Source organism: Engystomops pustulosus, chromosome 1 (assembly GCF_040894005.1).
Source record: "Engystomops pustulosus chromosome 1, aEngPut4.maternal, whole genome shotgun sequence".
Lineage (NCBI taxonomy): Eukaryota > Metazoa > Chordata > Amphibia > Anura > Leptodactylidae > Engystomops > Engystomops pustulosus.
In genome coordinates this window covers 4,666,295-4,693,587 of record NC_092411.1, presented here as the reverse complement: position 1 = coordinate 4,693,587, position 27,293 = coordinate 4,666,295, and the positions used below count along the sequence as shown (strand labels likewise).

Here is a 27,293-nt window from a genome sequence, read left to right as displayed (position 1 = left end):
TTTCATTCCTGAGCGGGGCTGGGAGTTTAATGGGGGTGAGATCAGGAGCAGCACAGGCAGTCCTCCAGCTTCTGGGCTGTGGGCAGCAGAGCTGACGCTTCTGCAGGTTTGTGATCCAGGAACCTCTGCATCTGAGCTCTCAGCTTCTCTATGTGTTTGCACTTGAGGCTCAGGATCTCCTCCAGCTTCTTCACGTATTCCTGGAAATCCTGGAAACAAAATGAAGACGTCAGACAGGATTGGGGTGCGTTTTGCTCAGTAAATTTTTTCTAAATTTATGCAAATAAAAAAATTTAATGGTAAAATGACAAGTGGAGCAAATGGTTAAAGATAAAAATCCTGAGTCCAATTTTATCCCTTCCCCCCGGCTGAGAAGTATATAGGAATGAGGTTTGCGCACAACAAAAAGATAAGGAGAGGAGGCTAAAGATTTACTCCTTACATACTTCGAGTTTATCAAGTGAAATCGCCATCTCTTTACAGTCACTTGATAATTCGGCAAGGAGATAAGAAACTATCTGCTGTCTGTGCGAGTCTGGAGAAAAAGCGGATTGACTCTCTGAGCTGACACTTCATGATCCCTCTGTGCTATGCAATGCTCTGAGCTAACAATGTGCTTAGATTATCAGGGTACAGGGTTATATACAATTATTTATCTTCTGAACATTCTACTAGTATCTGACACAGAGAAAGAGGAGATCAGAGTCATGAGATGGATATCACACACAATGACACCCTCAGCTCTGCTGCCTTACCTAATCAATGGAACATGCAGTCAGCTCTGCTTTACCTCCTTCCCCTGCTATAAAGACCTTATCTGTCTGTAGCTTGTAGAGCAAGTCTCTGCACACTGCAGCTTGCCAGCAGGAAGTGCCTGTGCCTTCTGTCCCTGCATTACAAGACCAGCTCAGCCAGAAAGCACTGTAATGTGCAGACAGGAGAAGCTATTCATGAGAAGAATCTGTCTGAGTATAGTTTAGTTACACTAAAATTCTTTATACAAGACAAAGGATCAGGATTTGAGCAAAGCTGAAGAGAAGCACTCACAGCAGCGGATGTGTGACGGAGCAGCGCCTCCTCCTGGGAGCACAGAGCAGACATCTCGTACAGCTGGATGCTGTGGGCCTGAATCACCGCCTGCCTGCAGAATAGAGACCACAACAGATATAAGGGACGGAGATCATGGGCGGAGAACCTCCAGCATCTTCACATCTCTTCAGTAGCTCAACCCTCCTTCCCCCCGTCCCAATAACCAACTTTACTTACTGGGCCTTTTCCAGAGTCTTCCCTTGCGGACCGGTCCCATGAGACTGCAGTGGGCCGGTTCTTGGCTCTTCTCTGTCAGGGGGACGCCTCGGTATCGGGTTCTCCTTGGCACCACAATGGGCAAATATACAGTTAATAAGTTGATTCTTGAGATGTTCCAGTTCACCGTCTCTTAGCGGCAGCTTAAAGGAGTCTTCCGAGTCCTCGGCGCTGGACTGGGGCGGCCCGGGGCTGACAGCGGAGGGTGACGATTCTGGCCGGGGGTCCCGAGTAGCATCTTCTGATCTTTTCTGAGTGGTGTCCTCTGTGTCTGCGTCATAACAATGGCTCCCCTGATCCCTGCACCGGAGAGGGGAAAAATCTAAAAAAGAGTCGCTAATGTTGTAGGAGTCATTTTTGGCGAATGCTGGCGACTGTCCTATAGGTCCGGATCTAGAGGAACTCGTGTCAGCCAAACCCGTCTGCACCAGGAAGTGTGGGGAACCAGCGTCACTGGACCTGGACTCGTAGCTGCTGTCCAGATAGCGCTCCTTACCCCTGCGCTGTGACTTGTCTATGTGTAAGCTCTCATTGTATCGGAGCATTTTCTTCACCAGATCCGATAAGTTCTTCTCCACAGAATGATCCTCCATGTGAGCTCCAACATCCAAGATTCCAGCTGAATTTGGTTCATCGTTGATCCCGGAGAGTTCGTGCGGCCCGAGGTTATGGCTCGTATCCATGGACCAGTTATCCTTTAGCAGCGACACGGTAAGGGGAGCCATCACGGACGACTCCGATGAGGTATTTGTACCTGGACTTCTTCCTTCTAGCGACTTGGGTCCTGGTGCTGGAGAGAGATTTAAGGCGACGGCTCCACTACATCTCTCTTGTGATGGATGCAAGTCAGTAGACGACCGGCGAGACACCAGTGAATCCTTTATGGTCTTCTTATGGTTGTCCAGATCTTCCTGAGAAGAATAAGGCTTCTCTGGAGCGGTGCTGATATCAGAGGAGTCTCGTGAATCGGTGGACTCGTCTTCTGGGCTCCATGTAGAGCGGTCACAGTTCTCCGCTCTCTTTCGGTCAGATAATCTGCAGCCACACTTGGTGTTTAAGGTACTTGTGTTCCCCCTTGATTCCTGGAGTCCTTGTCCGGTGCCGGACGCCTTCCTGATCTCCAGGCTTGGAGAACTCTGGTGCAGAAAGAAGGAAAGCCTCTCTCTGACCAGCTCTTCTTTCCTCCCTTTCTTCTGGTTGGAAGTGAATGAGAACGAGTCTTCGCTAAAGTCGCTGTCGTCGGGGTCTTCTAGTGGGGTTCCTTCGCGTTGTGTCGCCGAGCTCCTGACGTGACCCACCGTGACCGACCGAGGCTTGTACTGATCCAGAAACCTTTCCAGTGGCTGGTAGTGCAGCTTCTGCAGCAGGATTGGAGGGTGCTGGATCTGCTGGTGATAGTATCTCAAGTGTTCCTCTCTTTCCTTCTGTGCTGGGAGACCCTTGTGTTCCCCACTTGTCTTCCTGCACGAGGGGTCATCATTACCCTCTCCTGATTTTGCCGTCACATCTGTAAACACCCGACTTTTGGATACTATTTGCTTCTGTACAGGGTGCACGGCTTGGACTCTCTGTGACGGCTGCCGGGTGCGATCATCTTTTGGCTCATTGCCCGCGTCGTGCTTCACGTTTAGAGGATTCATGGGCGTCGGGATCTTCTCCTGGTTTTCGCTCTTCTTTCTGCTCGTCTTTATTGCGCCCCTGACAGGAGTCGTGTGGTGCAGCCAGGCCTGGGTCGGGCAGCCTCTACCCCCAGAGTTTTGCTTGGTGCAGATTTTTGGAGTTGATGATAAGGGCACATTGGACGGATGGAAAACGGATGGACAGGATTTGTGCTTAACGATTGTAGGCGAGGAGCCCGAAGGTCCGAGTTTTACTTTTTTCGGAGATATTTTTTCACCCAAGACTGAAGGAGAATTCTGACCTCTTTTTGGTGACAGACACGGACCGGATCTGCCCCGACCAGTGCAGGATCCAGGGCACTTCATTCCTTTTTTCAGCTCCTTTACCCTAGAAAATAACAAACATAATTTAGGTGATGATACAAGTTTTTTGTTTGCTATTTTCTAGTGAAACGGTCGTACATCTTCCAGACCTTCTAGAATCTTAACGGCCACTTTAAATGAAATCCAAAATCACAGATCCGGGTACCGAGACTGTGGTATCTTCTTATATTTGTTATTCACGGCCTCCTTCTAACAGCAACTATAATAGAATTATGCTGATAAGCCTAAAAGGCTACTGGGGTGGTTCCCAGAGCCCCTCCATGCTGCAGGTTTACAGGCTGTTACACTGACCCCCCCTTCCCACTGTGAGAGATTACATTAGGCAGAGGAAGAGGAGAGTGTAACAGGCAATGATGCTACAGCATGGAGAGGGCTCAGGTAACACCCCCAAGAGCCTTGGGGCTCATTAGTATAATTTTAAAAGTTTAAAAGGCAGGAGGCCATGGATAACACATATAATAAGATACCACAGTCCCGGTGACTGGATCTATGAGTAATGTCCTTGGCTTATCAGGATGGATTCTGATGGTAAATTTCATTTAAAAATAGAAAAAAAAAAAAAAAATCATATGAATTTCACTTAAATGTATATATATTCTCTCTTACTGATCATCTTTCTTTAGGGGATCAGTACCTGTTCCACCGGATAGGGGAGAACTTCCTAATCGGTGAGGGTCCTACAGCTGGGACCCTCACCAATTGCAGAATTGGGGATCTTCCTTCTATGAATGGGATGGACGGAAGATACCAGAGCGCTTTGCTCGGCAATCTACATCTGCTTTTATATAATTAAATGGGAAGGCAAAGTACATGATCAGCCGCTCCACCCATTCACACTTTTAGTATTAGTGATGTGTGAGCGCACCCTCAGGTGGTATTTTCTAGGATGCTCAGATCTTGTAGAGATGTAATGTCACATGCAGTTCAAGGGAGATCATTGATAAACAAGCGATTTCAAGGATGATTGGACAGACCTCCACACAGAACCGCAGGCACGGATACTACAGTGTGCAGCACCTTACTAGTACCACGAGTAACAGGTTACAGTGGATGGCAGCGCTGCAATCCCCCTCAGATGCTGGGAGTTACTACAACTTAGTAATGTCTTATAAAACCTCTCTAAGGGCTACGAGCCTGCAAACCTGACACCACTGCAATGCACAATAGGGATAGCGGGTCCTTCATTATGTAACCTGCAACACGTGACCACCTACCTGTCTGCATAGCGCAGAGTGTTGAGCGTGTGCTCGGTGGCCACGTGGCTCGGGGATACGTTGGCGATCATGCAGGTCTTGGAGTTTCCAATAAAGGAATCTTTCAGCACCTAAAGAAGAGACAGAAGAAATTATCACAGGTCTCTAAGAGCGTCCATCAGAAATGACCCGATCAAGAACGAACGGTCTATAAACTCACAAGTGTAGATCCAGAAAGCTGTCAATTTTAAAAGGGATGTCTTAATGAATAGCAGACTTCTGAATAAGACCCCACTGACCCCTTTAATAAATATATACACATACATACAGTGCCATATACACCCACACATTGTATACACACATCACATATACACACCTACAGCATATTCACACCCGATACCCCGGGTGCCGACCCCACAGCAGCTGCTATGGCCGCTACCCCTGTAGTTACGCCCCTGCCCCTAATATCCTGCTACCAGTGACCTAACCTTTGCATAGCCTGGAGATCCCCATTAAAGACCAGAACCCGTCTAACAATAAGGCCCCATCTGTTAAATGGAGCAGAATTGATAAGAGAATTGTGGGAAATAAAATCTAGAGATATAAACCATAAGGAAATGAAACAAAAGTTTAATTGCAGGTTTTCTATCAAACATATGCTGTAGGTTGCAGTCCAGAATTTGGACCTACCTGTGTGAGTTTGCTCTGTCTGAACGGTGTGTGGGCCTGCTCCTGATCCAGCGCTCGGATACACTCCTTCAGCTGAGATACAATAGGACACAATTACATAGAGGTAAAGCCCGAGGCCCTGAGGCTGCGGTCACATTGGGGGGAAGATGCATCAGTCTGTCCGTTGCGTTTGTATACACGATACATGTGACAGCACCCGGAGGTCCCCTCAACCATCTAACAAGTGATCAGCTGCACCCTGCATCATCTTACATAGGGATGAATGTGATGACATGGGTGCCTATGGGTGGCAGGCGACACCCGGTGGTAAATGTACAGAGAGCTGCAGACTTACAGCCAGAAGGCTCTGGTTTATCTCGGCTCCTTCCATTTTCGTTTGTTTATCGGACTCGCGGGCATCAGACGCTCTTTCACTTCCGGCTAAATCAATGAAGGACATTCTGGAGAGGGAAGGAGGTGGTTAGTGCAGTAAAGATGCATTAATCTGTACACTGTGAGCGCCTCCTAGCTGTGGACAGAAGGAAACTTCTACAACATCGCTGCATCCCATCTCCTCACCTGCCGAGTTTGCGGTTCCCGGCGTCTTTGATCTGGATCTGAATGACGGCATGTGAGCGGGAAGAGTCAGAATTCACACCCGTGGCACCGGTGCTGCGCTCTCTGCTGCCCTTTACAATCACCTAAAAGAGAGATGGAAACCAGTCCTTATGCACAGTTGTAATTTTTTTGTATCCCCCCCAATGGTGAGTCAGAAGCCCCAAGGTGGCGAGAGAGCCAAGGGGTTCAACCATTAACACTGAGCAAGGGCATTGAAGGAGGAGGCTGACATGATCACCTGGACGCTTCTATCCATTTGGATGTACAGGTAAATATGCAAGAACAGGCTGCAGTAAAATCTCTGTGTAGTGTTACCAGAACCCCTCCATGCTGTAGCTTCACAGGCTGTTACACTGTGCAGGAACACTTCTCCTTCCCACTGTGTGAGATTACAGCCTGGTGGGGCTCTGGTAACACCTCCAGGAGCCCTTCTATTTGATTGGCATAAATGTAAAAGCTGATAACAGGGTTACCACAGTCACGGTGCCTGGATCTATGAGTAAGTGTCCCTGGTTTATCAGGGTGGATTTTGATGATAGATTTAGACAGCAAGTCACGTTTCTTACCTCCAGGAGGAAATCCACGCTACTGACTTGAACTTCCCGCAATCCCACGACCTGCACGACGCGCTTCCCATCTTCTCTCGCGTAGAGTCTATAGGAAGATGATGTAATACTTTATTATCTGACACTTGGTAATGTGTAATATTGAAGAGACCCAATAAATGTAGCAGAGGCGGCAGTAATATCTGTGAGACATCAGAGGAGGAGGCTTGTAAGATCCAGCTCTGCTACAAAACACATCCCATAAAACTATAGTGATTCATCCAATTCCTACAAAACTGGAAATATGGAAGATCTGAACATCACCACATGAGAGAAGCAGCCACCCATAGCCATGGGACCTCTGTACTGTGTGACCAGGGTGCACTCACCTTTTCCTCCCATGCAGCAGGTCATACAGCTGTCCACAGTAGATCTCGTAGAAACTGATCCAGACAGACTGCTCCTTCTTCTGCTGGTTCGTCTCCAGTCGCTGGAAGATGTCTTTAGCGGCCAAGGCGTAGAGTCCGGGGTTTTTCGGGCTGCCGATCATGGTGTAGGTCTTACCCGCTCCTGTCTGACCATAAGCAAAACACGTGGCGTTTCCTCTAAAAAAAAATAAAAAGAATATATCAACCTAAAGACAAGTGAGGTGATAGAGTAAAGTAGCATCCGGAAAACCTCTGTGCACGGGCCCCCGATATCCATAAACACATTTAAAGGGAACCCGTCAGTAGATTTTTATCCATTACCAGCCCCTCAGGGGGCGAAATATCCCGTCTAAAATTCCCTTTATGTGAAATCTCACCATTTTACCTTTATAAAATCTCCAAAGTCATGAGATAATGAGCTGATGAGAGTCAGACTTCGCCAGAGATGAGCCAAGTTTAGAGGCTGCAAGGAATAAGTCACTTCAGACGCCCCCATCTTCTGTACCGTGGTACCTAGATCCATTTGGTGTCATATTAAAGATAATAATCTCATCTTTCAGACCACATCAGGCTTGTGGTTCTGTGATCAGGAGAACGGGTGGCAGATCTCCAGTTCTGTAGCTCACAGACCCGGATGCAAAAACACGAGGTTCTTATCTTTAATATGACACCAGCCATATTTCTAGGTGCTATAGAACTGTAGATAGTGTCTAAAGTGATCCTCCAGCTTCTAAATGTGACTCATCTCAGTTTAAATACGACTTTTCTCTGCTCGTTGTCACAAGACTTTGGCAGAGATTTTATTTTTATAGGTAAACGGTGAGAAAGGACATTTCATCCCCGTCCTGAGAGGAGAGTTCGGTTGTTTAACTAGTGGAAGTCTGGTGACAGTCGTGGAAGTTCCTGCTGTGTAAATGACAATGACCTTCAGGCTGTAGTCACACGTTCTGTTTAGAAACACAATGCGCATGTGAGTGAGCGGAGCTCGACCCAATCACATATTCGTTTCCAGTAAAGTCACTAGCACCCAGTGTTCTGTATTGTTTACATACTGGGTGCTCCTTACAGATTGGGTCAAACTCCATTCCACAATCCAGACGGAACATGTGAATCCATCCCGAGGCTCACAGACACTCCAGAACCAGAACCATTTGGCTTTGGGCTTGCCTCCGTTTTTAGTGTATCCATCGCAATCTACTGATGGTACAAATGAAATATCATCTCACCATAAAGAGAAAAAAACCCAAAATGTTAGGACGCCCCTTACCCGTTAAACACGTGCTGGATGAGCGGCTGAGCCGTCTTCATGTACACATCCTGATTGGTGAACGTCTCGCTGAAAACCTCATCGAAATAAAACACGTGCTGCAAGAAGAATGAAGCGGGTGAGGGTCACGCATGACGGGGGAGACTGGGTTATGGTACAGGTCTCAATGTCTGCCTTACAACATGATACAGGAGCCATTATAGGACTATACATCTGCCCTGGTCTATAGGAGGATGGAGGAGGAGGAGCAGAGAAGAGGCCGTGGAGGACTATACATCTGCTCTGGTCTATAGGAGGATGGAGGAGGAGGAGGAGCAGAGAAGAGGCCATGGAGGACTATGCATCTGCTCTGGTCTATAGGAGGAGAAGGAGCAGAGAAGAGGCCATGGAGGACTATACATCTGCTCTGGTCTATAGGAGGAGAAGGAGCAGAGAGGAGGCCATGGAGGACTATACATCTGCTCTGGTCTATAGGAGGATGGAGGAGGAGGAGCAGAGAAGAGGCCATGGAGGACTATACATCTGCTCTGGTCTATAGGAGGATGGAGGAGGAGCAGAGAAGAGGCCATGGAGGACTATACATCTGCTCTGGTCTATAGGAGGATGGAGGAGGAGGACCAGAGAAGAGGCCATGGAGGACTATACATCTGCTCTGGTCTATAGGAGGAGAAGGAGCAGAGAAGAGGCCATGGAGGACTATACATCTGCTCTGGTCTATAGGAGGAGAAGGAGCAGAGAAGAGGCCATGGAGGACTATACATCTGCTCTGGTCTATAGGAGGAGAAGGAGCAGAGAGGAGGCCATGGAGGACTATACATCTGCTCTGGTCTATAGGAGGATGGAGGAGGAGGAGGAGCAGAGAAGAGGCCATGGAGGACTATACATCTGCTCTGGTCTATAGGAGGATGGAGGAGGAGGAGGAGGAGCAGAAAAGAGGCCATGGAGGACTATACATCTGCTCTGGTCTATAGGAGGAGAAGGAGCAGAGAAGAGGCCATGGAGGACTATACATCTGCTCTGGTCTATAGGAGGAGAAGGAGCAGAGAAGAGGCCATGGAGGACTATACATCTGCTCTGGTCTATAGGAGGATGGAGGAGGAGGACCAGAGAAGAGGCAATGGAGGACTATACATCTGCTCTGGTCTATAGGAGGAGAAGGAGCAGAGAAGAGGCCATGGAGGACTATACATCTGCTCTGGTCTATAGGAGGATGGAGGAGGAGGAGGACCAGAGAAGAGGCCATGGAGGACTATACATCTGCTCTGGTCTATAGGAGGATGGAGGAGGAGGAGGAGCAGAGAAGAGGCCATGGAGGACTATACATCTGCTCTGGTCTATAGGAGGATGGAGGAGGAGCAGAGAAGAGGCCATGGAGGACTATACATCTGCTCTGGTCTATAGGAGGATGGAGGAGGAGGACCAGAGAAGAGGCCATGGAGGACTATACATCTGCTCTGGTCTATAGGAGGAGAAGGAGCAGAGAAGAGGCCATGGAGGACTATACATCTGCTCTGGTCTATAGGAGGAGAAGGAGCAGAGAGGAGGCCATGGAGGACTATACATCTGCTCTGGTCTATAGGAGGATGGAGGAGGAGGAGGAGCAGAGAAGAGGCCATGGAGGACTATACATCTGCTCTGGTCTATAGGAGGAGAAGGAGCAGAGAAGAGGCCATGGAGGACTATACATCTGCTCTGGTCTATAGGAGGATGGAGGAGGAGGAGGAGCAGAGAAGAGGCCATGGAGGACTATACATCTGCTCTGGTCTATAGGAGGATGGAGGAGGAGGAGGAGGAGCAGAAAAGAGGCCATGGAGGACTATACATCTGCTCTGGTCTATAGGAGGAGAAGGAGCAGAGAAGAGGCCATGGAGGACTATACATCTGCTCTGGTCTATAGGAGGAGAAGGAGCAGAGAAGAGGCCATGGAGGACTATACATCTGCTCTGGTCTATAGGAGGATGGAGGAGGAGGACCAGAGAAGAGGCCATGGAGGACTATACATCTGCTCTGGTCTATAGGAGGATGGAGGAGGAGGAGGACCAGAGAAGAGGCCATGGAGGACTATACATCTGCTCTGGTCTATAGGAGGATGGAGGAGGAGGACCAGAGAAGAGGCCATGGAGGACTATACATCTGCTCTGGTCTATAGGAGGATGGAGGAGGAGGAGCAGTGAAGAGGCCATGGAGGACTATACATCTGCTCTGGTCTATAGGAGGATGGAGGAGGAGGAGGAGGAGCAGAGAAGAGGCCATGGAGGACTATGCATCTGCTCTGGTCTATAGGAGGAGAAGGAGCAGAGAAGAGGCCATGGAGGACTATACATCTGCTCTGGTCTATAGGAGGAGAAGGAGCAGAGAGGAGGCCATGGAGGACTATACATCTGCTCTGGTCTATAGGAGGATGGAGGAGGAGGAGGAGCAGAGAAGAGGCCATGGAGGACTATACATCTGCTCTGGTCTATAGGAGGATGGAGGAGGAGGAGGAGGAGCAGAAAAGAGGCCATGGAGGACTATACATCTGCTCTGGTCTATAGGAGGAGAAGGAGCAGAGAAGAGGCCATGGAGGACTATACATCTGCTCTGGTCTATAGGAGGATGGAGGAGGAGGAGGAGCAGAGAAGAGGCCATGGAGGACTATACATCTGCTCTGGTCTATAGGAGGATGGAGGAGGAGGAGGAGGAGCAGAAAAGAGGCCATGGAGGACTATACATCTGCTCTGGTCTATAGGAGGAGAAGGAGCAGAGAAGAGGCCATGGAGGACTATACATCTGCTCTGGTCTATAGGAGGATGGAGGAGGAGGAGGACCAGAGAAGAGGCCATGGAGGACTATACATCTGCTCTGGTCTATAGGAGGATGGAGGAGGAGGAGGAGCAGAGAAGAGGCCATGGAGGACTATACATCTGCTCTGGTCTATAGGAGGATGGAGGAGGAGGAGCAGTGAAGAGGCCATGGAGGACTATACATCTGCTCTGGTCTATAGGAGGATGGAGGAGGAGGAGCAGAGAAGAGGCCATGGAGGACTATACATCTGCTCTGGTCTATAGGAGGAGAAGGAGCAGAGAAGAGGCCATGGAGGACTATACATCTGCTCTGGTCTATAGGAGGAGAAGGAGCAGAGAAGAGGCCATGGAGGACTATACATCTGCTCTGGTCTATAGGAGGAGAAGGAGCAGAGAAGAGGCCATGGAGGACTATACATCTGCTCTGGTCTATAGGAGGATGGAGGAGGAGGAGGAGGAGCAGAGAAGAGGCCATGGAGGACTATACATCTGCTCTGGTCTATAGGAGGATGGAGGAGGAGGAGGAGGAGCAGAAAAGAGGCCATGGAGGACTATACATCTGCTCTGGTCTATAGGAGGAGAAGGAGCAGAGAAGAGGCCATGGAGGACTATACATCTGCTCTGGTCTATAGGAGGATGGAGGAGGAGGAGGACCAGAGAAGAGGCCATGGAGGACTATACATCTGCTCTGGTCTATAGGAGGATGGAGGAGGAGGAGGAGCAGAGAAGAGGCCATGGAGGACTATACATCTGCTCTGGTCTATAGGAGGATGGAGGAGGAGGAGCAGTGAAGAGGCCATGGAGGACTATACATCTGCTCTGGTCTATAGGAGGATGGAGGAGGAGGAGGAGCAGAGAAGAGGCCATGGAGGACTATACATCTGCTCTGGTCTATAGGAGGAGAAGGAGCAGAGAAGAGGCCATGGAGGACTATACATCTGCTCTGGTCTATAGGAGGAGAAGGAGCAGAGAAGAGGCCATGGAGGACTATACATCTGCTCTGGTCTATAGGAGGATGGAGGAGGAGGACCAGAGAAGAGGCCATGGAGGACTATACATCTGCTCTGGTCTATAGGAGGATGGAGGAGGAGGAGGAGCAGAGAAGAGGCCATGGAGGACTATACATCTGCTCTGGTCTATAGGAGGATGGAGGAGGAGGAGCAGTGAAGAGGCCATGGAGGACTATACATCTGCTCTGGTCTATAGGAGGATGGAGGAGGAGGAGGAGCAGAGAAGAGGCCATGGAGGACTATACATCTGCTCTGGTCTATAGGAGGAGAAGGAGCAGAGAAGAGGCCATGGAGGACTATACATCTGCTCTGGTCTATAGGAGGAGAAGGAGCAGAGAAGAGGCCATGGAGGACTATACATCTGCTCTGGTCTATAGGAGGATGGAGGAGGAGGACCAGAGAAGAGGCCATGGAGGACTATACATCTGCTCTGGTCTATAGGAGGATGGAGGAGGAGGACCAGAGAAGAGGCCATGGAGGACTATACATCTGCTCTGGTCTATAGGAGGATGGAGGAGGAGGAGCAGTGAAGAGGCCATGGAGGACTATACATCTGCTCTGGTCTATAGGAGGATGGAGGAGGAGGACGCCCAGTGAAGAGGCCACGGAGGACCTACTATAAGGTCTCATCACCAGGGGCAATACTATGTGAGAGTAGAGAGACACAGAGCACACGCAGCAGTCCCTGATTTATACTATTATACTAGTGCCTTTACCTCCTCCTGAACACAGTCGTCTCCAATAGACCATAACGGCCTCGATTACAGAGCTGGATTTTTAGGTAACGACTTACATGGAGAGTGTTTCATAGAGGGACGTCACATCGCTACAAGCAGAAACTTCTCATGCTGTAAAATACAACTTATTAAAGGAAATCTCCCATCAGACTCCATCCTGATAAACCAGGGACATTACTCATAGATCCAGGCACCGGGACTGCGGTATCTTCTTATATCTGTTATCCATGGCCTCCTTCCTTGTAAAATCAACTTCTATACTTATGCTAATGAGCCTGAAGGGCTCCTGAGAGCCCTTCCCCATCTTCACAGGCCGTTCACTGTCTCTCCCAGGAGTGTTCCTGCACGGCTTGTGAAGCTACAGCTCGGAGGGGCTCTGGTAACCACAGCAGGAGCCCTTCAGGCTCTTTAGAATAATTTTAAAAGTTGATAATAGAAGGAAGGAAGCCGGGGGTAACAAATATAAGTGCATTTCCCAGGTCACGGGGGCCTGGATCTATGAACAAGTGCCCCCTTATGAATTTTGATGGTAAATCTCCTTAAAGTGTAGTGGAAAGATTGCGAGCTCTTCTTAGTGCCCCGATTCCTGTTGGTTTATGACTATGAAAAGTGACTTATTTCTTTGTAGAGGAACCCCACAATCTAAAAGGCTCTACAGAACACAGAATAAAAAAAATTAAATTATAATTACTATTAACTTATCTAGTTAATACATGTAATACATAAGCCTGGGATGAGCCATTGCTGTATGATCAGTGATCGCCCAACATCGCAGACCCCAAAAAGGTGACAATTAAGTGACCGTATTTCAGGATCAGTAATGAACAAGCAATCATAGGGGGGACATGTCAAAAAGTAAAAAAGTGGAAAGTAAAGCTTTATATAAAAATAAACAAATTAATCAGAAAGCCCCAAAAGCCCCGTTACACATTAGACCCATGAGGACGGACACTGATGGTCTCACTCTAGGAGGTCTATTGGCCACGAGCGAGCGCATCCAGCACTTGTCCGAATATCCGGCCTGAACACTTAGAGACCAGAACTGAGCTCAGACACTCAGGAAAGTGTGTGATGCGAGTGATGCAGGTAAATCGCATCACATTCACTCCTGGGCAAGGATTTCACATCTGCAGGTATCTAGTCCGGTATTGGGCCACGTCGGTACCTGCAGAATATACTCCTTCAGGTTCACAGCTTCTTTCCTCTCGTAGATGGCGATGGTCTCCTTGTCTTCTACAGTCACCACACTCGCTTCCCCGCGCCGCTCTTCCCTCAGCCCCAGCGGACGTTTCCGCACGCACACTCGGATTTTATCACTGTCCGTCCATGGGGTCTCCTTGTCCGCACTGCAGGGTCTGTCCAATGAAAAAAAAGAAGAAAAAAAGTCACTTAAAATTGGTTTTTCACCTCCAGCTTTAATGGCAAGGAACCTACACACACACAGAAAAAATATAAAATAAAATACAAGATAAGTCAAGCACAAGTGTGCGCCAAAATGCCACAACTCGCATGAGATAACTACACAACCCACCAACCACAGCCAGATAGGATTATGTAAAATATCTCACTTTATTAAACAAATTATTAAAATTGTAGACAATGAAATACAGGAAGAGGAAAGCAAACAACAGACATCCAGACACTGGAGCGCATTTACCAAGGGTGTGAACGACGCACTTTCGTTGGGTTTCCCGATGATTTCAGTTTTGCGCCGAATTGCCCCGGGATTTTGGCGCACGCAATCGGATTTCGGTGCAACGGCACCGGCTTTCACGTGACAGAAATCAGGGGGGCGTGGCCGTCGGACAACCTGACGGATTCGGAAAAACAGCGGAATGTAAAAAAGAATTTGTGTTGCAAGATCGGCACGCACATGCACCGGGAAGAAGAAGGTGAACTCCGGAGGACCTCGACGCAGCAGCGACACCTGCAGGAACTCGGGCGCACGACCTTCGTGAATCCCGGCAGTACCCGAATCCTTGTCGGACAACGCATCGCGGGATCGCGACAGGACCGGGTAAGTAAATGAGCCTCATTGTGTCCATCAATCAGGACATTTACAGGTAAAGTGCAAAACATAAGGCAGGAAGAAGTGCAATATATTGGAATACCAGGTAATAAGCCCCAATATCCAATAAATATGGTGCTCAGAGCGTGTCACAAAACAATAATAGGGTTATACCTGGGCACAAGGGAGAGATTAGGATTTGGACGCACTGCCTGGCGTCCACAACAACGCACGTTTCAGCCACAGAGATCTTTATCATGGGGTGCCGCTAGAGAGCACAGGGCGGGGTTAAATCGTGAAATTCACCAATAGCGGAGCATCACAGCAATGGCTAATAAACTTCTCACCTGTGTTTGCGGCGCAGACGTGGCCACTTGCTGTGCCAGCGGGAAGCAGGCAGGACGCCAGGCAGTGTGTCCATATGTTGACTTGTTCACTAATGTCAGCCTATGCATTCAGCATCATCCTAACAGGCTGCTACTGAAGGCAGCCCAGGGGTCCTTATCGGACCTCAGGTTTGCTATGGCAATGATCGGCACCTCCGTGCCCTGCTGGAATCCTGTGGCTTCTGAGCCCGAGCAATCACCATGACGCAACTCTACGTCAAGGTGCGGGAACTACCTGCATCCTATGATGTACCGGGTGTGGGAAGGGGTTAATAAGGCGATATATTTTACATTTTTGCATTGGTTGGTTGCCGGCTTAATAGACAGATAATACATAGATAGATAAATACTCATATGCAAATCATCAGAAAACATCTCTATAAAAGGGGGCACAAACGTTTGCATAAGCATCGGCGGTCCATATAAGAAGTATAACCCCCAGCATCTCCTTAACCCACCGTGTGCATGTCTGTGGGACACCATAGTTGTATCCGGACACATGCATTACTCTGTGTATGATGGGGCCCTCGCTGTCTCCAGGGTCCATGGCTTTCAGGCTGGACTCGTCGGCCGATGAGCTGACACTCTCCTCTCCCTTCATAGTCTGAGGGTTGTGGTCGGCAAGGGTTAATGTCTCACAGAAATTAGCTGGATGCTTCATGGGATAAGACAGGGAGGAGGGAAATGCGTTTCTGTCTGTATCGAAGATATCAAAGTGCAGCTGTCTGCGGGTGCTGGAGGAGTTACTGGGGGGCTGGAGGTAGACGCAGCCCGGCTGTAGTGGGGGGGTCCGGCTGTCACTGCTGTCCTCAGCTGCCACGCTCTGGATGATCTTAATCAGCTGGAAGAGGCGTTTGCGGTCCTCCATGCAGTGCACGCCCAGCTTGGAGTAATCCCTCATCGTCACCTTGGCCAATTCCTCAATCTTCTGAAGTCCAAGAGCTACAAAGTGCGGGTAGTACTGGTCCAGCTCAGCCTCGCAGAGGCACTCCAGGAGACAGGAGGCCATGTTCAGGAGGACGGCTCTGCAGGGGAGAAACACAACACCCATTACTGATCAGACACATCAATAACCCAATAGAAACCAGGATAAGTAATGTCATGTATGTACACAGTGACTGCACCAGCAGCAGAATAGTGAGTGCAGCTCTGGAGTATAATACAGGATGTAACTCAGGATCAGTACAGGATAAGTAATGTCATGTATGTACACAGTGACTGCACCAGCAGCAGAATAGTGAGTGCAGCTCTGGAGTATAATACAGGATGTAACTCAGGATCAGTACAGGATAAGTAATGTCATGTATGTACACAGTGACTGCACCAGCAGCAGAATAGTGAGTGCAGCTCTGGGGTATAATACAGGATGTAACTCAGGATCAGTACAGGATAAGTAATGTCATGTATGTACACAGTGACTGCACCAGCAGCAGAATAGTGAGCGCAGCTCTGGGGTATAATACAGGATGTAACTCAGGATCAGTACAGGATAAGTAATGTCATGTATGTACACAGTGACTGCACCAGCAGAATAGTGAGTGCAGCTCTGGAGTATAATAGAGGATGTAACTCAGGATCAGTACAGGATAAGTAATGTCATGTATGTACACAGTGACTGCACCAGCAGAATAGTGAGTGCAGCTCTGGAGTATAATAGAGGATGTAACTCAGGATCAGTACAGGATAAGTAATGTCATGTATGTACACAGTGACTGCACCAGCAGCAGAATAGTGAGTGCAGCTCTGGAGTATAATACAGGATGTAACTCAGGATCAGTACAGGATAAGTAATGTCATGTATGTACACAGTGACTGCACCAGCAGCAGAATAGTGAGTGCAGCTCTGGAGTATAATACAGGATGTAACTCAGGATCAGTACAGGATAAGTAATGTCATGTATGTACACAGTGACTGCACCAGCAGCAGAATAGTGAGTGCAGCTCTGGAGTATAATACAGGATGTAACTCAGGATCAGTACAGGATAAGTAATGTCATGTATGTACACAGTGACTGCACCAGCAGCAGAATAGTGAGTGCAGCTCTGGGGTATAATACAGGATGTAACTCAGGATCAGTACAGGATAAGTAATGTCATGTATGTACACAGTGACTGCACCAGCAGCAGAATAGTGAGTGCAGCTCTGGGGTATAATACAGGATGTAACTCAGGATCAGTACAGGATAAGTAATGTCATGTATGTACACAGTGACTGCACCAGCAGCAGAATAGTGAGTGCAGCTCTGGGGTATAATACAGGATGTAACTCAGGATCAGTACAGGATAAGTAATGTCATGTATGTACACAGTGACTGCACCAGCAGCAGAATAGTGAGTGCAGCTCTGGGGTATAATCCAGGATGTAACTCAGGATCAGTACAGGATAAGTAATGTCATGTATGTACACAGTGACTGCACCAGCAGCAGAATAGTGAGTGCAGCTCTGGGGTATAATCCAGGATGTAACTCAGGATCAGTACAGGATAAGTAATGTCATGTATGTACACAGTGACTGCACCAGCAGCAGAATAGTGAGTGCAGCTCTGGGGTATAATCCAGGATGTAACTCAGGATCAGTACAGGATAAGTAATGTCATGTATGTACACAGTGACTGCACCAGCAGCAGAATAGTGAGTGCAGCTCTGGGGTATAATCCAGGATGTAACTCAGGATCAGTACAGGATAAGTAATGTCATGTATGTACACAGTGACTGCACCACCAGCAGAATAGTGAGTGCAGCTCTGGGGTATAATACAGGATGTAACTCAGGATCAGTACAGGATAAGTAATGTCATGTATGTACACAGTGACTGCACCACCAGCAGAATAGTGAGTGCAGCTCTGGGGTATAATACAGGATGTAACTCAGGATCAGTACAGGATAAGTAATGTCATGTATGTACACAGTGACTGCACCAGCAGCAGAATAGTGAGTGCAGCTCTGGGGTATAATACAGGATGTAACTCAGGATCAGTACAGGATAAGTAATGTCATGTATGTACACAGTGACTGCACCAGCAGCAGAATAGTGAGTGCAGCTCTGGGGTATAATACAGGATGTAACTCAGGATCAGTACAGAATAAGTAATGTCATGTATGTACACAGTGACTGCACCAGCAGCAGAATAGTGAGTGCAGCTCTGGGGTATAATACAGGATGTAACTCAGGATCAGTACAGGATAAGTAATGTCATGTATATACACAGTGACTGCACCAGCAGCAGAATAGTGAGTGCAGCTCTGGGGTATAATACAGGATTTAACTCAGGATCAGTACAGGATAAGTAATGTCATGTATGTACACAGTGACTGCACCAGCAGCAGAATAGTGAGTGCAGCTCTGGAGTATAATAGAGGATGTAACTCAGGATCAGTACAGGATAAGTAATGTCATGTATGTACACAGTGACTGCACCAGCAGAATAGTGAGTGCAGCTCTGGGGTATAATACAGGATGTAACTCAGGATCAGTACAGGATAAGTAATGTCATGTATGTACACAGTGACTGCACCAGCAGCAGAATAGTGAGTGCAGCTCTGGAGTATAATAGAGGATGTAACTCAGGATCAGTACAGGATAAGTAATGTCATGTATGTACACAGTGACTGCACCAGCAGAATAGTGAGTGCAGCTCTGGGGTATAATACAGGATGTAACTCAGGATCAGTACAGGATAAGTAATGTCATGTATGTACACAGTGACTGCACCACCAGCAGAATAGTGAGTGCAGCTCTGGGGTATAATACAGGATGTAACTCAGGATCAGTACAGGATAAGTAACGTCATGTATGTACACAGTGACTGCACCAGCAGCAGAATAGTGAGTGCAGCTCTGGGGTATAATACAGGATGTAACTCAGGATCAGTACAGGATAAGTAATGTCATGTATGTACACAGTGACTGCACCACCAGCAGAATAGTGAGTGCAGCTCTGGGGTATAATACAGGATGTAACTCAGGATCAGTACAGGATAAGTAATGTCATGTATGTACACAGTGACTGCACCAGCAGCAGAATAGTGAGTGCAGCTCTGGGGTATAATACAGGATGTAACTCAGGATCAGTACAGGATAAGTAATGTCATGTATGTACACAGTGACTGCACCAGCAGCAGAATAGTGAGTGCAGCTCTGGAGAATAATACAGGATGTAACTCAGGATCAGTACAGGATAAGTAATGTCATGTATGTACACAGTGTCTGCACCAGCAGCAGAATAGTGAGTGCAGCTCTGGGTATAATACAGGATGTAACTCAGGATCAGTACAGGATAAGTAATGTCATGTATGTACACAGTGACTGCACCAGCAGCAGAATAGTGAGTGCAGCTCTGGAGGATAATACAGGATGTAACTCAGGATCAGTACAGGATAAGTAATGTCATGTATGTACACAGTGACTGCACCAGCAGCAGAATAGTGAGTGCAGCTCTGGGGTATAATACAGGATGTAACTCAGGATCAGTACAGGATAAGTAATGTCATGTATGTACACAGTGACTGCACCAGCAGCAGAATAGTGAGTGCAGCTCTGGGGTATAATACAGGATCACTATTCATGTAATGAGTTACACGGTCTGTATACTGGAAGTTCTTCCTTACATATTACACTATTACTATAGGGTCGGCAGCTGCTCCAGGTCACTAAAGGTCGGGACCCTGATGATGGAAGGTAGGTGGGGGTGGGGGGTGGGGGTAATTGTCTGGGTGTATTTTTACACTGCTCCAAACTACAGCAGCAGCTCCCATCACGGCGTCACTTATCACACAGCCTGACAGCTGTCCCCCACCCACGCCCCGGCAGCATCAATATTAATAGAGAGAGAATGGGAAACTTGTGTCTTATGTTTCCAGCAAAGCAGCAGCTTGCAGAGCGCAGGGCACCCACAGCAGCGCAGAGTATTTCAGCTCAGGGCAGAAAGAAGACTCTGCAGCAGCTTCATGGATTCCTCTTACAGACCTCGATCAGTTGTCTGTGAGTCAGTACAGGGAGCACCCAGAGGATCGGGGCAGGGGAGGGCGGACACATAGGTGTGAATTAGGACGCAGATGAAAGGAGGTTATGAAGGTTTTCACTGCAGGGTGACGGATGAGATGAAAGACGCCCCGGCCCGGCACACCCCCAGCTCGTCAGAGAATGCAGGGCATCAGGCTGCGGGCGCGGGGCACCGCCTGTTATGTGACCCCCACTATATCCATGTTCCCATTATAACCTGCTGCTAAGCCGATCACAGCTGAGGCCGGAGACAGCTGCACCCCACAGCAACTGCACCAGCCCTGCCCATGTCTACAGCCGGGCACAGGACCGCACAGGATGCCACGTGATGGGCACGGGACCGCACAGGATGCCACGTGATGGGCACGGGACCGCACAGGATGCCACGTGATGGGCACGGGACCGCACAGGATGCCACGTGATGGGCACGGGACCGCACAGGATGCCACGTGATGGGCACGGGACCGCACAGGATGCCACGTGATGGGCACGGGACCGCACAGGATGCCACAAGATGGGCACGGGACCGCACAGGATGCCACAAGATGGGCACGGGACCGCACAGGATGCCACGTGATGGGCACGGGACCGCACAGGATGCCACGTGATGGGCACGGGACCGCACAGGATGCCACGTGATGGGCACGGGACCGCACAGGATGCCACGTGATGGGCACGGGACCGCACAGGATGCCACGTGATGGGCACGGGACCGCACAGGATGCCACGTGATGGGCACGGGACCGCAGGGGGCACTACTCGGGTCATAGCTGGGAAATACTTCCAGAAATTAGGAAAAAACATTTACAGCCGGGCACAGGATGCCATGTGATGGGCACATTTCACTACATTTCCTCCAGGGACAATACATAACACTGGCTGCAGAGAGCACAGAGCACAGCAGTGTGAGGACATTAGTACACTAGGAAAAGCAACAATCCTAGAATATAAATCCCTACATCACAGTCCTGCTGCTACTAACAACATACAAAGTTATTACGACACATCTCTCCAGAAATCTCATTAACATCTATTAACTTTCTCTACAGGATGATCATATATTCACATGTTGTGCCCTGAGCAATGTTCAGAATGGCGGCCATTGAAGAAGTGAGGATGAGGAGGGCGATGCTGTTATGTGCTGCACAGTGTGTAATGTCAGGGAGGACAGAGATGCTCGGACTATATGTGACCAGCGTGTAGTACATACATTGTCCCTGATGTGATGTATACAGAGAATAACTACAGCACAATGTACTAATAGGCAGGTTACAGGACAAACCGGGGACATTACTCCTAGATCCAGGCACCGGGACTGCGGCATCTTCTTATATTTCTTATCCATGGCCTCCTGCCTTCTAAAATCAACTTTTATAATTATTCTAATGTGCATGAAGGCCGTGACTAGAGACCTTCCATGTATCTTCACAGGCTGTTACACTGTGCAGGAGCACTTTCCCCTCCCATTCTGTGAGATTACATCAGGCAGAGGGAGGAGGAAGTGCTGAGGGAGCTGAGGGGGGAGACCGTGTAACAGCCCGTGAAGCTACAGCAGAGAGGGACTCTGGTAACAGCCCCTAGTGGCCCTTCTGGCTCATTAGCATAATTTTAAAAGTTGATACTGATACCTGGATCTATAGGTAATTTATCAGGATGGAGTCTGTGGCAAAACTTCCTTTAAATTTTGGAGCAGTCACACACCCTATAACAATCTATATGACAGGGTCCTGCTCCTCACAGCACAGCAGCCTCTCCCCCTCAGGTGTATATATACTTCCTCTACCACCTCTCCCCCAGTGTCTCCCCCGCCGGTCTATACACATCTACGCCGCTTCCCCGCCGGTCTATACACGTCTACGCCGCTTCCCCGCCGGTCTATACACGTCTACGCCGCTTCCCCGCCGGTCTATACACGTCTACGCCGCTTCCCCGCCGGTCTATACACGTCTACGCCGCTTCCCCGCCGGTCTATACACGTCTACGCCGCTTCCCCGCCGGTCTATACACGTCTACGCCGCTTCCCCGCCGGTCTATACACGTCTACGCCGCTTCCCCGCCGGTCTATACACGTCTACGCCGCTTCCCCGCCGGTCTATACACGTCTACGCCGCTTCCCCGCCGGTCTATACACGTCTACGCCGCTTCCCCGCCGGTCTATACACGTCTACGCCGCTTCCCCGCCGGTCTATACACGTCTACGCCGCTTCCCCGCCGGTCTATACACGTCTACGCCGCTTCCCCGCCGGTCTATACACGTCTACGCCGCTTCCCCGCCGGTCTATACACGTCTACGCCGCTTCCCCGCCGGTCTATACACGTCTACGCCGCTTCCCCGCCGGTCTATACACGTCTACGCCGCTTCCCCGCCGGTCTATACACGTCTACGCCGCTTCCCCGCCGGTCTATACACGTCTACGCCGCTTCCCCGCCGGTCTATACACGTCTACGCCGCTTCCCCGCCGGTCTATACACGTCTACGCCGCTTCCCCGCCGGTCTATACACGTCTACGCCGCTTCCCCGCCGGTCTATACACGTCTACGCCGCTTCCCCGCCGGTCTATACACGTCTACGCCGCTTCCCCGCCGGTCTATACACGTCTACGCCGCTTCCCCGCCGGTCTATACACGTCTACGCCGCTTCCCCGCCGGTCTATACACGTCTACGCCGCTTCCCCGCCGGTCTATACACGTCTACGCCGCTTCCCCGCCGGTCTATACACGTCTACGCCGCTTCCCCGCCGGTCTATACACATCTACGCCGCTTCCCCGCCGGTCTATACACATCTACGCCGCTTCCCCGCCGGTCTATACACATCTACGCCGCTTCCCCGCCGGTCTATACACATCTACGCCGCTTCCCCGCCGGTCTATACACATCTACGCCGCTTCCCCGCCGGTCTATACACATCTACGCCGCTTCCCCGCCGGTCTATACACATCTACGCCGCTTCCCCGCCGGTCTATACACATCTACGCCGCTTCCCCGCCGGTCTATACACATCTACGCCGCTTCCCCGCAGGTATATATACATATAACACTCCTTCTCCCCTCACCTCCGGCCGCTCTGTCCCCGGGTCTCCCCTCACCTCCGGCCGCTCTGTCCCCGGGTCTCCCCTCACCTCCGGCCGCTCTGTCCCCGGGTCTCCCCTCACCTCCGGCCGCTCTGTCCCCGGGTCTCCCCTCACCTCCGGCCGCTCTGTCCCCGGGTCTCCCCTCACCTCCGGCCGCTCTGTCCCCGGGTCTCCCCTCACCTCCGGCCGCTCTGTCCCCGGGTCTCCCCTCACCTCCGGCCGCTCTGTCCCCGGGTCTCCCCTCACCTCCGGCCGCTCTGTCCCCGGGTCTCCCCTCACCTCCGGCCGCTCTGTCCCCGGGTCTCCCCTCACCTCCGGCCGCTCTGTCCCCGGGTCTCCCCTCACCTCCGGCCCCTCTGTCCCCGGGTCTCCCCTCACCTCCGGCCCCTCTGTCCCCGGGTCTCCCCTCACCTCCGGCCGCTCTGTCCCCGGGTCTCCCCTCACCTCCGGCCGCTCTGTCCCCGGGTCTCCCCTCACCTCCGGCCCCTCTGTCCCCGGGTCTCCCCTCACCTCCGGCCGCTCTGTCCCCGGGTCTCCCCTCACCTCCGGCCGCTCGGTCCCCGGGTCTCCCCTCACCTCCGGCCCCTCTGTCCCCGGGTCTCCCCTCACCTCCGGCCGCTCTGTCCCCGGGTCTCCCCTCACCTCCGGCCGCTCTGTCCCCGGGTCTCCCCTCACCTCCGGCCGCTCTGTCCCCGGGTCTCCCCTCACCTCCGGCCGCTCTGTCCCCGGGTCTCCCCTCACCTCCGGCCGCTCTGTCCCCGGGTCTCCCCTCACCTCCGGCCCCTCTGTCCCCGGGTCTCCCCTCACCTCCGGCCCCTCTGTCCCCGGGTCTCCCCTCACCTCCGGCCCCTCTGTCCCCGGGTCTCCCCTCACCTCCGGCCCCTCTGTCCCCGGGTCTCCCCTCACCTCCGGCCGCTCTGTCCCCGGGTCTCCCCTCACCTCCGGCCGCTCTGTCCCCGGGTCTCCCCTCACCTCCGGCCCCTCTGTCCCCGGGTCTCCCCTCACCTCCGGCCGCTCTGTCCCCGGGTCTCCCCTCACCTCCGGCCGCTCTGTCCCCGGGTCTCCCCTCACCTCCGGCCGCTCTGTCCCCGGGTCTCCCCTCACCTCCGGCCGCTCTGTCCCCGGGTCTCCCCTCACCTCCGGCCGCTCTGTCCCCGGGTCTCCCCTCACCTCCGGCCGCTCTGTCCCCGGGTCTCCCCTCACCTCCGGCCGCTCTGTCCCCGGGTCTCCCCTCACCTCCGGCCGCTCGGTCCCCGGGTCTCCCCTCACCTCCGGCCGCTCTGTCACCCGCTCCTCTCGCTGCTCCGGCCGCTCTGTCCCCGGGTCTCCCCTCACCTCCGGCCGCTCTGTCCCCCGCTCCTCTCGCTGCTCCGGCCGCTCTGTCCCCGGGTCTTCCGTCTCTTCTCCCGCTCTACCTCCAACCGTCAGCGGCAGCACAGCTGTTCCCGTCTCCATAACAACACGGCCCCAGCCCAGCCAATCCCAGCGCTCTAGGGCGGGGACTAATACTATACACACGTGACTATAACACCTTCCCTCTCTATATACGGCAGTTTTACCTTCTCCTCCGCTCACATCACCAGATAGGACGCGCCCGGTACAGGCGCCGCTTTCGTTTGCAATAAACCTAAAAACATGAACCGTTTTCCAGTTGCCCACAAGTAAAATGGCCGCCGCGCTGCGTCACGTGACAGGCGCTGCTTGAGCACGACGCGCCCGGGTTCCGGCGGCGCATGCGCAGTGCAGATTTTTTTTCCCCCCTGGGTATGTATGGAAACTGCGACTACAATCACATCTCCCTCCATAGATTGTGATATGCGGAAGGGGATGACTCCATCCAGTGTGAATGGATCCAGGTGTGAGGGGAAGCTGCCCTCAACCCAGCATCAGTGTAGTGCCAATACCTATGGAGCCCCCTACAGAATATTATCAGTCAGACATCATGCATCTGTGTGTGGGACTACAAGTAGCAGCCCATCTATACAGTATAACCGGGATCCTTATACATAAAGGACAAGATATGAAGCTGCTGTGTAATATTATCCGCCAGTGGCTATAAATAACAGACGTTCCTTTCACTGACAGCAAGCAGAGATTTTGAAAGCAGTTGCCAGGCAATATTGCATCCAGGTAGAGATCGGGGGACCAGAAGTTTACATTGGGGTTCGGTGTTGCGTTGCCAGATTATCAGTCGGACCGCTCGGTCAGTGATAGCCACAGGTAGTTACTACATGCATCGATACACCGAATTGGCTGCTCAATCACCAATCCAGAAACATGAACGGGTCGCACAGGCGAAACGTGAAGGTAAATGTTGGGTCCGATCATCTGCACTCAGAGCCTCTGAATCCAAACAGCAGCTTTCTCACCGGAGAAATAATTGATTGTGCATGTAACATTCAATATGTCCGATCCTTCTCTCCCCTAAATTCTTCCAATGGGAAGGAGTCAGGAAATAGTCGGGCTCATACGACGCTGATCCAATCTGAGCCGCCTATTTAAAGGGATTGGTTAATGTACGGTAGATGTTATACATCTGTTGTGAGCCTGCGCTCATCTTCTCCTTATCCGTATGATTGGGTTGCAGAGTCCATGGCGCTCCGGGCGTGCGGTCTCATCATCTTCCGGAGGGTCACCGGCGCCGCTGCCAGTGACATCGAGTTCCTGCTCCTTCAGACGTCTTATGGGATCCATCACTGGACTCCTCCCAAAGGTGAGAACATGGCCTGGAGAGCGAGAAAGCTCATTGGGTGTAAAAGAAGAGTTAGGAACCAGAAAATATCCTCTATGGTCCTGGAGGCTAAGTCTCGCCGTACGCTGTGGGGGGCAGGAGGTGTCGTGTTATGGGGCAGGAATAGCAAAACTTTTCACCATGACACCAATTCACTACAAAGAAGGACAATATTCATTGTAGCTTCTCTCCATTGCTGGCCTGTAGATAAATCTCCAATGATAACCCAGGCCTGTCTGCACCTCCCACACCCAATATTAGAGCCCTTCCGCGCCATTGCTTCGCAGACTGTTACACTATCCAAGAGCACTTCCCCCTCTTACTTTGTGAGATTACTGTAGGGGAGAGGACACAGTGTAACAGCTTTGGGGTCCTATCCTGCTTTAGGCGCCACTCTTCTGCTGATAGTATGCACCAATATCAGGACCCTGGGAGATATGCAAATTAGTTTTCCTAGATAGGACAAGGAAACCCACACCTCTTAGCTACCTTGTAAGGCAGCTCCCTTAACATCAAGCATGACTCTTCCAAAGCCCAATGACATGATGTAGGAACCTACCACTACGATTCTACCTATAAAGGTAGATCGGGTGGTAGGTGCCTCTATTGGACGTGAGGATAGCCCTTTTTAGAGCTAATCCCCACGTCCCGGCTATCTTTTTAAAAACTTTAATACCCTAATATGTAAATTTTCTAAAGAGGCTACTGGGGTGTGGAGTAGCCGGAGCTGAGGCTACACGTCGCGGCTACTCCACGCCCCAGTAGCCTCGTTGTTCCTCCTACCCAGACATCTTCCTCGTAGCTGCGCGCCTTCGTCTGAGAAGCCGCAGTTCTGGCATTGTACAGTAGCACCGGCTTCGGAACTCCGGCTACTCAGACGCAGCTATGAGGAGCTGCGCGCCGAACAAGTCAGGGTAGGAGGAACAAAGAGCATACTGAGGCGGGGAGTTTCCCAATATCCGGACCCAGAAGTTTGATGAGAGGTGAGTGTTTGTTTTGTCGGGACTGTGGCCTGTTACATTATTTCATGTCTAGACTGTAGGTCTCCATTGCCATATTTTTGTATTCACTTGGGGGGGGTCTGCATTATTAGTTTTTGAAAATTTCTCCCCAAGGCCATGTGGACCCTGGAGAGGATGACATGACGACGGCGTTGCGTGAGACGGAGGAGGAGGCCGGGCTGCAGCACAATCACTTCCGCATTGTGGATGGATTCAGGAAGGAGTTAAATTACAATGTGAACAACAAGCCAAAGACGGTCATCTACTGGCTGGGGGAGCTGATGGATGGAAGCGCGCAGGTGAAGCTCTCGGACGAGCACCAGGACTATCGCTGGCTGCGTCTGCAGGACGCCTGTGCCCTCGTCGGATACCAGGACATGCAGGATACACTGAAAGAGGCTCAGCACTTCCTGCAGGGACAGACGCAACCCTGATGGTGTATTCATTGTGTTATAGTAACTGATTGTAAGGATTTTTTTGGTCTCAAATTTTTTAAATTGATGAAATAATAAAAACTAGAAGATGAAGATGAAGAA

General features: G+C 50.8%; 2 protein-coding genes across 7 annotated transcripts; one reads left to right on the top strand and one right to left on the bottom strand.

Moving 5' to 3' along the window:
* Nucleotides 1-24,694, bottom strand: KIF24 (kinesin family member 24). Of its 4 annotated transcripts, none has more exons than XM_072132812.1 (13): nucleotides 24,585-24,694; nucleotides 15,411-15,977; nucleotides 13,724-13,913; nucleotides 8,029-8,126; nucleotides 6,723-6,938; nucleotides 6,355-6,442; nucleotides 5,750-5,871; nucleotides 5,526-5,631; nucleotides 5,192-5,263; nucleotides 4,523-4,632; nucleotides 1,267-3,312; nucleotides 1,048-1,141; nucleotides 1-209 (listed from the first exon to the last, which is right to left on the bottom strand). In XM_072132812.1, exons 2-13 carry the CDS (start codon nucleotides 15,959-15,961, stop codon nucleotides 42-44), a joined length of 3,861 nt encoding a protein of 1,286 aa, XP_071988913.1. In that variant the 5' UTR covers nucleotides 15,962-15,977; nucleotides 24,585-24,694; the 3' UTR covers nucleotides 1-41. The 4 variants fall into 4 exon arrangements, with proteins under 4 accessions (XP_071988913.1, XP_071988909.1, XP_071988910.1 ...); XM_072132808.1 differs by lacking the exon at nucleotides 24,585-24,694 and adding an exon at nucleotides 24,361-24,497; XM_072132809.1 differs by lacking the exon at nucleotides 24,585-24,694 and adding an exon at nucleotides 24,295-24,476.
* On the top strand, nucleotides 24,569-27,293 carry NUDT2 (nudix hydrolase 2). Of its 3 annotated transcripts, none has more exons than XM_072132814.1 (3): nucleotides 24,569-24,789; nucleotides 25,613-25,738; nucleotides 26,872-27,293. In XM_072132814.1, the coding sequence occupies exons 1-3, from the start codon at nucleotides 24,759-24,761 to the stop codon at nucleotides 27,189-27,191; spliced, it is 477 nt and encodes a 158-aa protein (XP_071988915.1). In that variant the 5' UTR covers nucleotides 24,569-24,758; the 3' UTR covers nucleotides 27,192-27,293. The 3 variants fall into 3 exon arrangements, with proteins under 3 accessions (XP_071988915.1, XP_071988916.1, XP_071988914.1); XM_072132815.1 differs by having other exon boundaries at nucleotides 24,783-24,881; XM_072132813.1 differs by lacking the exon at nucleotides 24,569-24,789 and adding an exon at nucleotides 24,934-25,332.